The 13,508-nt window shown below is 44.6% G+C and overlaps 1 protein-coding gene across 1 annotated transcript in view; it reads right to left on the bottom strand.

Moving 5' to 3' along the window:
• The window catches only part of LOC126092892 (uncharacterized), a 193,079-nt gene extending 184,805 nt beyond the window's left edge, over positions 1–8,274 (bottom strand). Inside the window, exon 1 of the mRNA XM_049908622.1 lies at positions 8,007–8,274. Coding sequence (XP_049764579.1) covers positions 8,007–8,274 — 268 coding nt within the window. The remainder of the gene's footprint in view (positions 1–8,006) is intronic.
• Between the last annotated feature and the right edge of the window lie 5,234 nt (positions 8,275–13,508).

The raw sequence follows: 13,508 nt of genomic DNA, 5'->3' as shown, positions 1-13,508 counted from the left end.
CTTGCTGTTCCAACAGGACAGTGCACGTCCGCATGTACCCCGTGCCACCCAACGTGCTCTAGAAGGTGTAAGTCAACTACCCTGGCCAGCAAGATCTCCGGATCTGTCCCCCATTGAGCATGTTTGGGACTGGATGAAGCGTCGTCTCACGCAGTCTGCACCTCCAGTACGAACGCTGGTCCAACTGAGGCGCCAGGTGGAAATGGCATGGCAAGCCGTTCCACAGGACTACATCCAGCATCTCTACGATCGTCTCCATGGGAGAATAGCAGCCTGCATTGCTGCGAAAGATGGATATACATTGTACTAGTGCCAACATTGTGCATGCTCTGTTGCCTGTGTCTATGTGCCTGTGGTTCTGTCAGTGTGATCATGTGATGTATCTGACCTCAGGAATGTGTCAATAAAGTTTCCCCTTCCTGGGACAATGAATTCACGTTGTTCTTATTTCAATTTCCAAGAGTGTATATACTTGTTTTGTAAATAAAACTGCCTTTTCCAGCTGCTAGTTACTCTATTTATCCCATACGTGTTTCGCCTGCTCCTGTTCTAAGGCATCAATTGTGGTATCTATAACGATACAGTTTTGTTCGTTATAGATTATCAAACACTTCGCGATTTCTTGTAAAAAAATTAATTACTTACGATTTGCTGATTTGCGTTTCTTCACATCTGGTCTGGAGGTCGCACTACCATTTTATAACTTCCACACAATCACATATTTGTGTTCTCGCCTTCCCCACACTGTTCACCATGTTTCTCACTCTTTTTTTTCTGGTGGACTATTTTTCTTTTGTCACTCTATACAACTATTTCGTCGTACACTACTTTTCACAGCGTAAATATTGCAACTCCATTACGTATTTCGTCATCACAAACAGATTTTTTTTTTTTTTTTTTGCTTGGTGTATACATTTCTGGAAGCCTTAGAAAATGCAACATGTCAAGAAGGGTTTATAAACTGACCATAATTAAAAAAAAACACGAGGTCATAATTTGTTGTGTGATGTTTGCTCACAGAGATCATAATCTGACGTAAGATGTTTGCCTCTAACGCAGCCTGGTGGCTTAATATGTTTACTTTGTGACACACCGAGCGGCGTATGACGGTTTGGCCTCTGTTGTTAGACGAGGATGTTCAGTTTTGACTAGATACTGTGTATCCACTCCTTTAGTGCACGTAATTCAGCTTAACGTGTCACCAAGCCTTATGCTACAGCTTGTCACTGTATATCTGTTTCCACCCAGCCTTTTATGTTATTTCTTATACCACAGATCTTAAGATATAGTACAGCGAAATGCATCAGAAGTACAAAGAAAAGGATTTTGGCAACCAAAACAATAGTAAATTATTTGAGCTAAACAGAGTCCCAGACACAATGCGGTATTTCATGGTCAGAGTAAGGACATACTGACCCAACCTTCCTCAGTCATTGCCCGTGTCATTCTGTGAGTCTTCGTCGTTGACACGACGTTATATGCTAATCTCTTTTGCTACGTTCTTGTTTCCAGCGCGATTTAGCTCCATTTTATCCAACCTGGCGTCTGCTACCGTAGCCGAGGTCGAAAACGCGCACCTATCCGATGGTGTTCGAAATCGAGGTTGTTGTTGTTGTTCTTGTTGTGGTCTTCAGTCCTGAGACTGGTTTGATGCAGCACTCCATGCTACCCTATCCTGTGCTAGCTTCTTCATCTCCCAGTACCTACTGCAACCTACATCCTTATGAATCTGCTTAGATATTCATCTCTTGGTCTCCTTCTACGATTTTTAACCCTCCACGCTGAACTCCAATACTAAATTGGTGATCCCTTGATGCCTCACCACATGCCCTACCAACCGATCCCTTCTTCTAGTCAAGTTGTGCCACAAACACCTCTTTCCCCAATCCTATTCAATATCTCCTCATTAGTTATGTGTCTATCCATCTAATCTTCAGCATTCTTCTGTAGCACCACATTTCAAAAGCTTCTATTCTCTTCTTGTCCAAACTATTTATCGTCTATGTTTCACTTCTATACATGGCTACACTCCATACAAATACTTTCAGAAATGACTTCCTGATACTTAAATCTATACTCGATGTTAACAAATTTTTCTTCTTCAGAAACGCTTTCCTTTCCATTGCCAGTCTACATTTTATATCCTCTCTACTTCGACCATTATCAGTTATTTTGCTTCTCAAATACCTAAACTCATTTACTACTTTAAGTGTCTCATTTTCTAATCTAATTCCCTCAGCATCACCCGACTTAATTCGACTACATTCCATTATCCTCGTTTTGCTTTTGTTGATGTTCATCTTATACCCTCCTTTCAAGACACTATCCATTCCATTCAACTGCTCTTCCAAGTCCTTTGCTGTCTCTGACAGAATTGCAATGTCATCGGCGAACCTCAAAGTTTTTATTTCTTCTCCATGGATTTTAATACATACTCCGAATATTTCTTTTGTTTCCTTCACTGCTCGCTCAATATACAGATCGAATAACATCGGGGAGAGGCTACAACCCTGTCTCACTCCCTTCTCAACCACTGCTTCCCTTTCATGTTCCTCAACTCTTATAACTGCCATCTTGTTTTTGTATAAATTGTAAATAGCCTTTCGCTCCCTGTATTTTACCCCTGCCACCTTTAGAATTTGAAAGAGCGTATTCCAGTCAACATTGTCAAAAGCTTTCTCTAAGTCTACAAGTGCTAGAAATGTAGATTTGCCTTTCCTTAATCTAGCTTCTAAGATAAGTCGTAGGGTCAGTATTGCCTCACGTGTCCCAACATTTCTACGGAATCCAAACTGATCTTCCCCGAGGTCTGCTTCTACTAGTTTTTTCCATTCGTCTGTAAAGAATCCGCGTAAGTATTTTGCAGCCGTGACTTATTAAACTGATAGTTCGGTAATTTTCACATTTGTCAACACGTGCTTTCTTTGGGATTGGAATTATTATATTATTCTTGAAGTCTGAGGGTATTTCGCCTGTCTCATACAGCTTGCTCGCCAGATGGTAGAATGTCGTCAGGACTGGCTCTCCCAAGGCTGTCAGTAGTTCTAATGGAATGTTGTCTACTCCCGGGGCCTTGTTTCGACTCAGGTCTTTCAGTGATCTGTCAAACTCTTCACGCAGTATTGTATCTCCCATTTCATCTTCATCTACATCCTCTTCCATTTCTATAATATTGTCCCCAAGTACATCGCCCTTGTATAGACCCTCTATATACTCCTTCCACCTTCCTGCTTTCCCTTCTTTGCTTAGAAGTGGGTTTCCATCTGAGCTTTTGATATTCATATAAGTGGTTCTCTTTTCTCTGAAGATCTCTTTAATTTTCCTGTGGGCTGTATCTATCTGACCACTAGTGAAATAGGCCTCTACATCCTTACATTTGTCCTCTAGCCATGCCTGCTAAGCCATTTTGCACTTCCTGTCGATCTCATTTTTGAGACGTTTGTATTCCTTTTTGCCTGCTTCATTTACTACACTTTTATATTTTCTCCTTTCATAAATGAAATTCAGTATTTCTTCTGTCACCCAAGGATGTCTACTAGCCCTCGTCTTTTTACCTACTTGATCCTCTGCTGCCTTCACTATTTCATCCCTCAAAGCTACCCATTCTTCTTCTACTGTATTTCTTTCCCCCATTCCTGTCAATTGTTCCCTTATGCTCTCCCTGAAACTCTCTACAACCTCTGGTTTAGTTAGTTTATCAAGATCCCATCTCCTTAAATTCCCACCTTTTTGCAGTTTCTTCAGTTTTCATCTACAGTTCATAACCAATTGATTGTGATCAGAGTCGACATCTGCCCCTGGAAATGTCTTACAATTTAAAACCTGGTTCCTAAATCTCTGTCTTACCATTATGTAATCTATCTGAAACCTGTCAGTATCTCCAGGGTTCTTCCATGTATACAACCTTCTTTCATGATTCTTGAACCAATTGGTACGATTAAGTTGTGCTCTGTGCAAATTTCTACCAGGCGGCTTCCTCTTTCATTTCTTAGCCCCAATTCATATTCACCTACTACGTTTGCTTCTCTCCCTTTTCCTACTGCCGAATTCCAGTCACCCATGACTATTAAATTTTCATCTCCCTTCACAATCTGAATAATTTCTTTTATTTCATCATACATATCTTCAATTTCTTCATCATCTGCAGAGCTAGTTGGGATATAAATTTGTACTACTGTAGTAGGCGTGGGCTTCGTATCTATCTTGGTCACAATAATGCATTCACTATGCTGTTTGTAGTAGCTTACCCGCATTCCTATTTTCCTATTCATTATTAAACCTACTCCTGCATTTCCCCTATTTGATTTTGTGTTTATAACCCTGTAGTCACCTGACCAGAAGTCTTGTTCCTCCTTCCACCGAACTTCACTAATTCCCACTATTTCTAACTTTAACCTATCCATTTCCCTTTTTAAATTTTCTAACCTACCTGCCCGCTTAAGGGATCTGACATTCCACGCTCCGATCCGTAGAACGCCAGTTTTCTTTCTCCTGATAACGACATCCCCTTGAGTAGTCCCCGCCCGGAGATTCGAATGGGGGACTATTTTACCTCCGGAACATTTTACCCAAGAGGACGCCATCATCATTTAACCATAAAGTAAAGCTGCATGCCCTTGGGAAAAATTACGGCCATAGTTTCCCCTTGCTTTCAGCCGTTCGCAGTACGAGCACACCAAGGCCGTTTTGGTTAGTGTTACAAGGCCAGATCAGTCAATCATCCAGACTGTTGCCGTTGCAACTACTGAAAAGACTGCTGCCCCTCTTCAGGAACCACACATTTGTCTGGCCTCTGAACAGATACCCCTCTGTTGTGGTTGCACCTACGGTACGGCTATCTGTATCGCTGAGGCACGCAAGCCTCCCCACCAACGGCAAGGTCCATGGTTCATGGGTGTCCGGTTTGAATCCTGGAGGTAGAAGAAATCTTTACCACCAGTGTTTGGCTAGTAATTGGAGGACAGATGATAACGAGATTTTTGGTCGATGACCTCGATTAAATATCATATCCCTCGGCAGTGTATCTCAAATACGCCATGTGACAGCGTTGATGGTGTTTCATCCCTGGGCGTTGAGCCAAAACATTATGACCACTTGCTTAATGGCTTGTTGCCCGACTTTGGAGCGAAATATATCGCTGATTCTCCGTATCGGGGATCCGACACTTTGTTTATAGGTTTCTGGAGTTATGTCGCATTCGATGTCTACGCACAAGTCACGTAATTCTTGGAAATAACCGGCCGCTGATCTGCGTACGTGGTGGTGAAGCCCTATAGCTATCCAGATGTGCTCCACAAGATTTACATCACGCGGAGATCGTGGAGACATCAACGTAAGTTCACTATAATGCCCCTCAAAGCACTCTAGCACGGTTCTGACTCTGAGACAAGGTCAATTATACTGCTGAAAGACGACATTGCCGTCGGGAAGACACCAAGCATGAACGGACGCAGGTGGTTTGCAGCAGTCAGCGTGTCTTCGACTACTACCACAGGTTCCATGCAAGCGCGGGAGAATGTCTCCCATAGCATAATACTGCTCTATCCAGCCTACGTCCGTGGCGCGCTGCACGTTTTGAAGGAAGCTGGGAAGGAAGACTGTGTTTAAAACCCCGTCAATATCGAGGTCATTAGAGACCTCAAGACAAGCTCGCATTGTGTCAAGGATGCGGAAGGAAATCGGCCGTACCCTTTCAAAGGAACCATTCTGGCGTTTGCTTGGAACGCTGCAAGGAAATCACGGGTTTGAAGCGTTGTACCCCAGAATGCGAGTCCAGTATGCGAGCCGTTGGGACACCTCCCTCGGTTACTCGTTTCGAGCCGCCGTTCACCTCGATGGCGGCATTCGTTGAGACGACCGTCGACGCAGTGTAGCAAAACTGAGATTCGCCCGAAGAGCCGACACGTTTCCACTGATCGACTGTCGAATCCCGATCGTGCCGTGCCCGTGGCATTCGTAATTGACAATATTCCATGTTCAGATTTCCATACTCAACCATGTACGATGAACGGTGCGCTCCGAAACACTTGTGCGTGCACCAGCAATGTGCTCTTTCGGCAGAGATCTCTCAGGTAACCATCTACCCTGCATTACAGAGCAGACAAGCTTCCGAACCACACCCACTGTGAAGAGTCGTGGACGTCCAACCATTTAGCACCTAGTGGTAGTTTCACTATCCTTAATCCTCTTTCCGTAGATGCACCCGACAGAAGCACGTAATACACTACTGGCCATTAAAATTTCTACACCAAGAACAAATGCACATGTTAAACGGGTATTCATTGGACAAATATATTATACTAGAACTGATATGTGATTACATTTTCACGCAATTTGGGTGCATAGATCCCGAGAAATCAGTATCCAAAACAACCACCTCTGGCCGTAATAACGGCCTTGATGCTCCTGGGCATTGAGTCAAACAAAGCTTGGATTGCGTGTACAGGTACAGCTGCCCATGCAGTTTCAACACGATACCACAGTTCATCAAGATTAGTGACTGGCGTATTGAGACGAGCCAGTTGCTCGGCCACCATTGACCAGAAGTTTTTAATTGGTGAGAGATCTAGAGAATGTGCTTGGCAGGGCAGCAGTCGAACATTTTCTGTATCCAGAAAGGCTCGTACAGGATATGCAACATGCGGTCATGCATTATCCTACTGAAATGTAGGGTTTCGCAGGGATCGAATGAGGGTAGAACGACGGGTTGTAACACATCTGAAATGTACCGTCCATTGTTCAAAGTGCCGTCAATGCGAAAAAGAGGTGACCGAGACGTGTAACCAATGGCACCCCATACCATCAGGCCGGCTGATACGCCAGTATGGCGATGACGAATACACGCATCCAATGTGCGTTCACCGCGATGTCTCCAAACACGGATGCGACCATCATGATGCTGTAAACAAAACCTGGATTCATCCGAAATATTCGTGGACCCAGGTTTGTCGTTAAGTACACCATCGCAGGCGCTCCTGTCTGTGATGCAGCGTCAAGGGTAACCGCAGCCATGGTCTCCGAGCTGATAGTCCATGCTGCTGCAAACGTCGTCGAACTGTTCGTGCAAATGGTTGTTGTCTTGCTAACGTCCCCATCTGTTGACTTAGGGATCGAGACGTGACTGCACGATCCGTTACAGCCATGCGGATGAGATGGCTGTCATCTCGACTGCTAGTGATACGAGGCCGTTGGGATCCAGCACGGCGTTCCGTAATACCCTCGTGAACCCACCGATTCCATTTTGTGCTAACAGTCACTGGATCTCTACGAACGCGAGCAGCAATGTCGCGATACGATAAACCGCAATCGGAAACGTGATGGTACGTATTTCTGCTCCTTACACGAGGCATCACAACAACGTTTCACCAGGCAACGCCGGTCAACTGCTGTTTGTGTATGAGAAATCGGTTGGAAACTTTCCTCATGTCAGCAGGTTGTAGGTGTCGCCACCGGCGCCAACCTCGTGTGAATGCTCTGAAAAGCTAATCATTTGCATATGACACCATGTTCTTCCTGTCGGTTAAATTTCGCGTCAGTAGCACGTCATCTTCGTGGTGCAGCAATTTTAATGTCCAGTATTGTAATAACCTGCTCTTTTCCTGAGTCTGTTATGTCAATGGTTTCCCCATTCGCAGCCCATATCTTCACTAGCGTGTGTCCCCTTTCGTGTCCATTCCGCTTACGTACTTTTGTTGTCGCATCACGTGCTCGCAATGCAACCAGGCGGCATCCAACGTTGCGATGGGCAGTGGTCATCATGTTTTGGCTCATCAGTGTACACACACACACACACACACACACACACACACACACACACATCTATATTCAATAGGTACATCTGAGAACACAAGGTCCATGCGTCATGTGGAAAGGGGCCACGATGGCGGGAGACGCAAACCACTTCCTGTTAGGTGGAAGAACAATCCCTCGACAGGCCCCTGCCAAAACACTGCGTAATCTGACCTACATAAGACACTGGCAGGTGGGTGGCTGTCCGCGGTACTCACGCTTCTTGTTGCCTTCTCGGTAGGCGGTGAAGAGCGAGTCGAAGGTGGCGTTGATGGCCTGCGATGTTGCCCAGTAGCGCACGTGCATCACGTTGTTTTCGGACAGCACGGTCTCCGCCTTGGCGCCGCAGAACTCGTTCAGCCGCGACGGCATGTCCGTGTTGTCCTTGAACACCTGCACGAAGTTCTGGTTGCAGTCGTTGGGCTTGTCTAGCTTGAACACCAGGAACGCCAACTGGATCTGCGGACACACAAGAGCGACCGCCATGTTTGCATCACAAACGTCTGGACTCTCACCACACAGAGGGAAGGGGTGGAGGAACGGAACGACCAATGGTCCAGCCAACAAACAATATTTTTTTTGTCCGGAAGCAAAACAAAAAATGTGTCGAGTAAATGCTGTTCAGCTACCAGGCGTGACTGCCTTTCCCGTAACGTTGTAAACAACAGTACCTCTTTTTGTACCGCATCCCATTTTTTTTAATCTGATAATACAATTCCTCTTGTGAAGACCTGTTCAGAAACGTATCACAGTGTATCATTCAAGTAAACCTGATACTGTTAGAAACGTAGCCCAAAGTTGACTCTCACTGTCACAGTCAACGTCACAGTGCAGATGGGTTGGGCGACCTAACACAGATGCAAACACAACTAAAGTAGGCGCTTGTCATTCCCGTTTTGATACTCAGTTTCTCCATAGACGAGTAGCATTTCTACTCACTCTTCCTTGGCGTGTTCTCTCACACCTTCAAATTATTCGTTTGTAGTTTAAATCTTCTGGGTTATTAGGCCGCGTCATGTTCCTTTTAAAATGATCGACGTTTCGACCCCTCTGCCGGGATCTTCCTCAGGATCTTCTGGTGTCCACTACTGCTGTTCTAGATCCCAGCAGAGTGGTCGAAAAGTCGATCATTTTAGAAGAAACATGACGCTGCTTAATAACCCAGTAGATTTTAACTTGACTGACAACAGCCACGAAAGCCTGCAGACTTACAAATTCGATTGAAATTTTCCGTAATTGGAGGTAAGAAGGAGCGATCCCTAATTTCTTTGGAAAAAAAAATTAATAGCCACGATCGCATTCAGTACAATTTATTCCTCATTACCTGTTTCAGAAGTAAGACTGTTACCTTATGATCTACAAAATGGTCGTTGCATGTCTCTTTTCATTATGACTGTATCTGGATTGCCACAAATAACAATAATAGGGTTAAAAGGAGCTTGTGTAATTAGATTATTTTTTTTACTATATCGTCAATTTTGTGCCAATCCAGTTTTTTTTTTTTTTTTTTTTTTTTTTTTTACAAACCTGTCTGGAATGTACTACGTAATTTCCACCACAATGTCAACGTGTGATACAGTCATACTGAAACAGGACTTGTAACAGCAGGTGTTTTAAAGATCATAAGATGACTGTTGAAACAGATAATGAGGAATAAATAATACTGAATACAGCCCGCCAGGGTAGCAGAGAGCGCTAACGCGCTGCTTCCTGGAGTCGGGTAGGCGCGCCTGCCCCGGATCGAAACCGCCCGGCGGATTAACGACGGAGGCCGGCGAGCCGGCCAGCCTGGATGTGGTTTTTAGGCGGTTTCCACATCCCGTTAGGTGAATACCGGGCTTTTCCCGATGTCCCGCCTCAGTCACACGGCTCGCAGACATCTGAACACATTCGCACTCTCCCATGGATTACACTCGATGCAGACAATTAGGGTACACTAATTTCGTCCTGGGTGGTAGGGGGTGGCGGCAGGAAAGGCATCCGGCCACCCCTTAAACATTAACATGCCAAATCCGATTACCGATGGCTGACCCAGCGTAACTCCCGGACAAGGCTCACGTGATAGATAGAAGTAATATTGAATACGATCTTGGCCATTAAATTTTCTCCAGTTCAGTTGATTCGGTTCACTGAATGACTAGTTTTCATTCTGACTGCGTTTCTGTCAGCCCCGTCATGTACACATTTTACGCTAACCCTGGGTAATTACACAGTCTGCTAGAACAGATGAATACTAAACACATTTGTGTTGCGTTTTTAATAACGCCATATTTACGTGAATAGTACTCTGTGATATGGTTTTGAACGAGCCTTTAGGAGAGGAAGTGGATAAAAATTGTTCAAATAGTGCAAATAGTTCTGAGCACTGTGGGACTTAACATCTGAGGTCATTAGTCCCCTAGAACTCAGACCTACTTAAACCTAGCTAACCTAAGGACATCACACACATCCCTGCCCGAGGCAGGATTCGAACCTGCGACCGTGGCTATCGCGCGAGTCCAGGCTGAAGCGCCTAGAAAGCTCGGTCACAACGGCCGGCAAAAATGTCGGGTGCTGTTTAAAAGAAGTACTGCTCCTCAAAGTTTCGTAATGAACTAAGTTACAAGGAAGGTGATTTATGTCCTTCTGGTAGCTAAACTACATTTGAACGGTACCTCTTATTGTGTTTCTGTACAGAAGATTAGTTGAGGTGGTCACGATAGCCGGCCGTGGTGGCCAAGCGGTTAAAGGCGCTACAGTGTGGAACCGCCCGGCCGCCACGGTCGCAGGTTCGAATCCTGCCTCGGGTATGGATGTGTGTGGTGTCCTTAGGTTAGTTAGGTTTAAGTAGTTCTAAGTTCTAGGGGACTGATGACCTTAGAAGTTCATTCCCATAGTACCCCGAGCAATTTGAACCATTTTTTGGTCACGATAAATGTGACTTCCTTTATATAACAGCTAATCCACTGATAGGCTTACGACTAGCGTTTTGTGTGGTACTGTCATACGCCAATAAAAATTTCATTACACATAAAAAATATATGCAAGTATATGAATATTTTTTTTAGAAGCTAAAATGCATGAAACTGCTTTGCAAAGTCTGCAATTAGCGAGTGTGATTTCTCTGAAATTGAATAAGAAGTATCTCATACTTAAACATGGTTGTTAAAAGGAAACACTTAACGTACATCGGAACTACTATGCTGCAGTTGAACGAGTTTCTGACGAGAAGAGGGCACCAAAGTACGACGTCCTGTTCTCTGCGTGTGAGGTCATTTGCTTTTTGACAGAAAATACCTCTGCTCTCGCTTGGATGGCACGGGCAGGCTGCAGGCGTCCGCGGCGTTTACTGAGGCTCTAGACAACAAGTGCAGTGATGTCTGCTCATAAAATGTCACCGCAGATGTTAAAATATGCATCACTTGTGTACGCACTGTTCAACAGTGCCTAAGTTCATTTTTCTTTTCTTTCTTTTTCATTCCAATGTTGAGGGATACTTTGAAAATAAAGGTCTTTTATTTTATAGTGTTTCATATGATAAATTTTTGCATGCAAATATTATTTTCAGCTATAAGGAAACGATTAATAGTAATGAGTTACAAACGAAAAAGGAATGATTTAAAGGAAACAAGATGTTAACTGAGTGCGTAAGTAACTCGTTGACAATGATAGAAAAAGTTTGAAAATGATTCTGCAGGTAACAGGTAAGTTGTAGATAACCGCCAACTAAGTACACGTAAAGAAATCGAGCCACGCCCCAACCTCTGGCTCCTGTTGTTATTAAACCATGTACCCAGTTCTCCTACAAATGTAAATGCCGTGTGGCTAGGGCCTCCCGTCGGGTAGACCTTTCACCTGGTGCATGTCTTTCGAGTTGACGCCACTTCGGTGACCTGCGTGTCGATGGGGATGAAATGATGACGATTAGGACAACACAACACCCAGTCCCTGAGCGGAGAAAATCTCCGACCCAGCCGGGAACCGAACCCGGACCGTTAGGTATCACATTCCGTCGTTCTGACCAGTCAGCTACCAAGGACGGACTCTCCTACAAAGGTTTCACGGCTTATGTGTTAGGTGATTGGCCAGCGATGTTCTCGTCATTTTATATACTGTACTCAAGTAACAGACAATTTCCTCTTAAGAAAGTCAGTCAGAGAGCTGGAAACGGGAATGGGATAGAAGTGACAAGGGCTGGGAGGTTTATACCCTGTGGCTCGACATTATATAACGGTTAGAAATGAGAAATATCGACTCAAACAGATGTATGGTCCACTTCCTGACTGGGAACGGCCTTTACGCGACGGATTACGCCGCATGCATCTTAGTGAAAGAGAAGAATCTACTCGTGCGTATTGAGGCTCCCCAGAGGGCACTGTAATACAATGCACGCTTCGCACACACGCCAGGTCGTTAGAGCACAAACAAAAAGAACTTGGTTACACCCTTGGTCTAGGGGTAGCATCTTTGATTAGTTATCAGAAGGTCCTCGGTCTCGTGTTAGAAATCCGCCAACGCTTGAACTTCGATTAATAATCAGCATTGGCGGCCGAAGACTTCTGATAAGAAGTCACCCTCGTTCTGCCAACGGCCTTGTCAAAGAGAGCGGAGGAGCGGAGACACATTCAGGGGAAACTGCCCCTAAAGCTCATGTCTTTGGGGTGGTGAACTGCCCCCGAAGGCTGAAGACTCAGCAATGATCAGCAGCATGAGAATGCAGAAGCAATAGAAATCGCTGCATTAAAAACACATAACGGCTATCCACAGCAAATGTGGCCTGCAATTGAATAACAATGTAATAATGATCTCTCCATTGGCCAAAGATTCTGGAACAGTCCCTCACTCAGATCTCTGGGAGGGAACTGCCAAGGGAGAGGTGACCACGAGAAAAAGATTGAATAACCAATGAAAGAATAATGCTGTTCGAGTCCCGGCGCGGAATGTCAGAAGCTTGGATGTGGTAAGGAAGCTAGCAATTCTGAAAAGGGAAATGCAAAAGCTCAATGTAATAGGGGTCAGTGAGGTCAAATGGAAAGAAGACGAGTATTGGCGATCAGATGAGTGTAGGGCAATATCTACAGCAGCAGAAAATTGTGTAACAGGAGTAGGATTCGTTATGAACAGGAAAGTAGGTCAGAGACTGCCTTACTATGAACAGTTCAGTAACAGGGTTGTTCATATCTGAAACGACAGCAAACCGACACTGACAACGATACATGCCGACGTCGCAACCTGAAGAAGAAAAGATAGAGAAAGTTGAAACACGTATGTATTCATTACCAGCGATTGCGAGGCATGACAGAATCTCTGACCAGAGAGTTATTTATCGTTGCTACTCTGCGCTTGACCGCGCGAGACGACAGTAGTAGCGTGTAGTGAGTCGGCAGTAACAGTAGCACGTAGCGAGTCGGCAAGAACAGTAGCACGTAGCGAGTCAGCAGGAACAGTTGTTATATGTAGCGAGTCGGGAGAGGTAGTAGTCAGTCGACAGTAGTAGCGAGTGGACGATTGTACTGAGCGGGCGTCGGCATGCGTCGGCGGCGTGCTGTTCTCGCGACTCTGGTCTCGGTTCGGGACGATGTATATTGTTATAGAAGGTAATGAAGCAGCATTGCGCAAATCTAAAAATGTATGTTAATTGTAAATAATTTCTTCAAAAAAATGCCCCAATAATAATTTTTTATAAAGTAACTCTTTTAAAGAAAAACATTCATTGCAATTTAAATAATATTTCCTATGCA

Source organism: Schistocerca cancellata, chromosome 7 (assembly GCF_023864275.1).
Source record: "Schistocerca cancellata isolate TAMUIC-IGC-003103 chromosome 7, iqSchCanc2.1, whole genome shotgun sequence".
Taxonomy (NCBI): Eukaryota; Metazoa; Arthropoda; class Insecta; order Orthoptera; family Acrididae; genus Schistocerca; species Schistocerca cancellata.
Note: the sequence above shows the minus strand (reverse complement) of the source record. Positions and strands in the feature narration are given on the sequence as shown.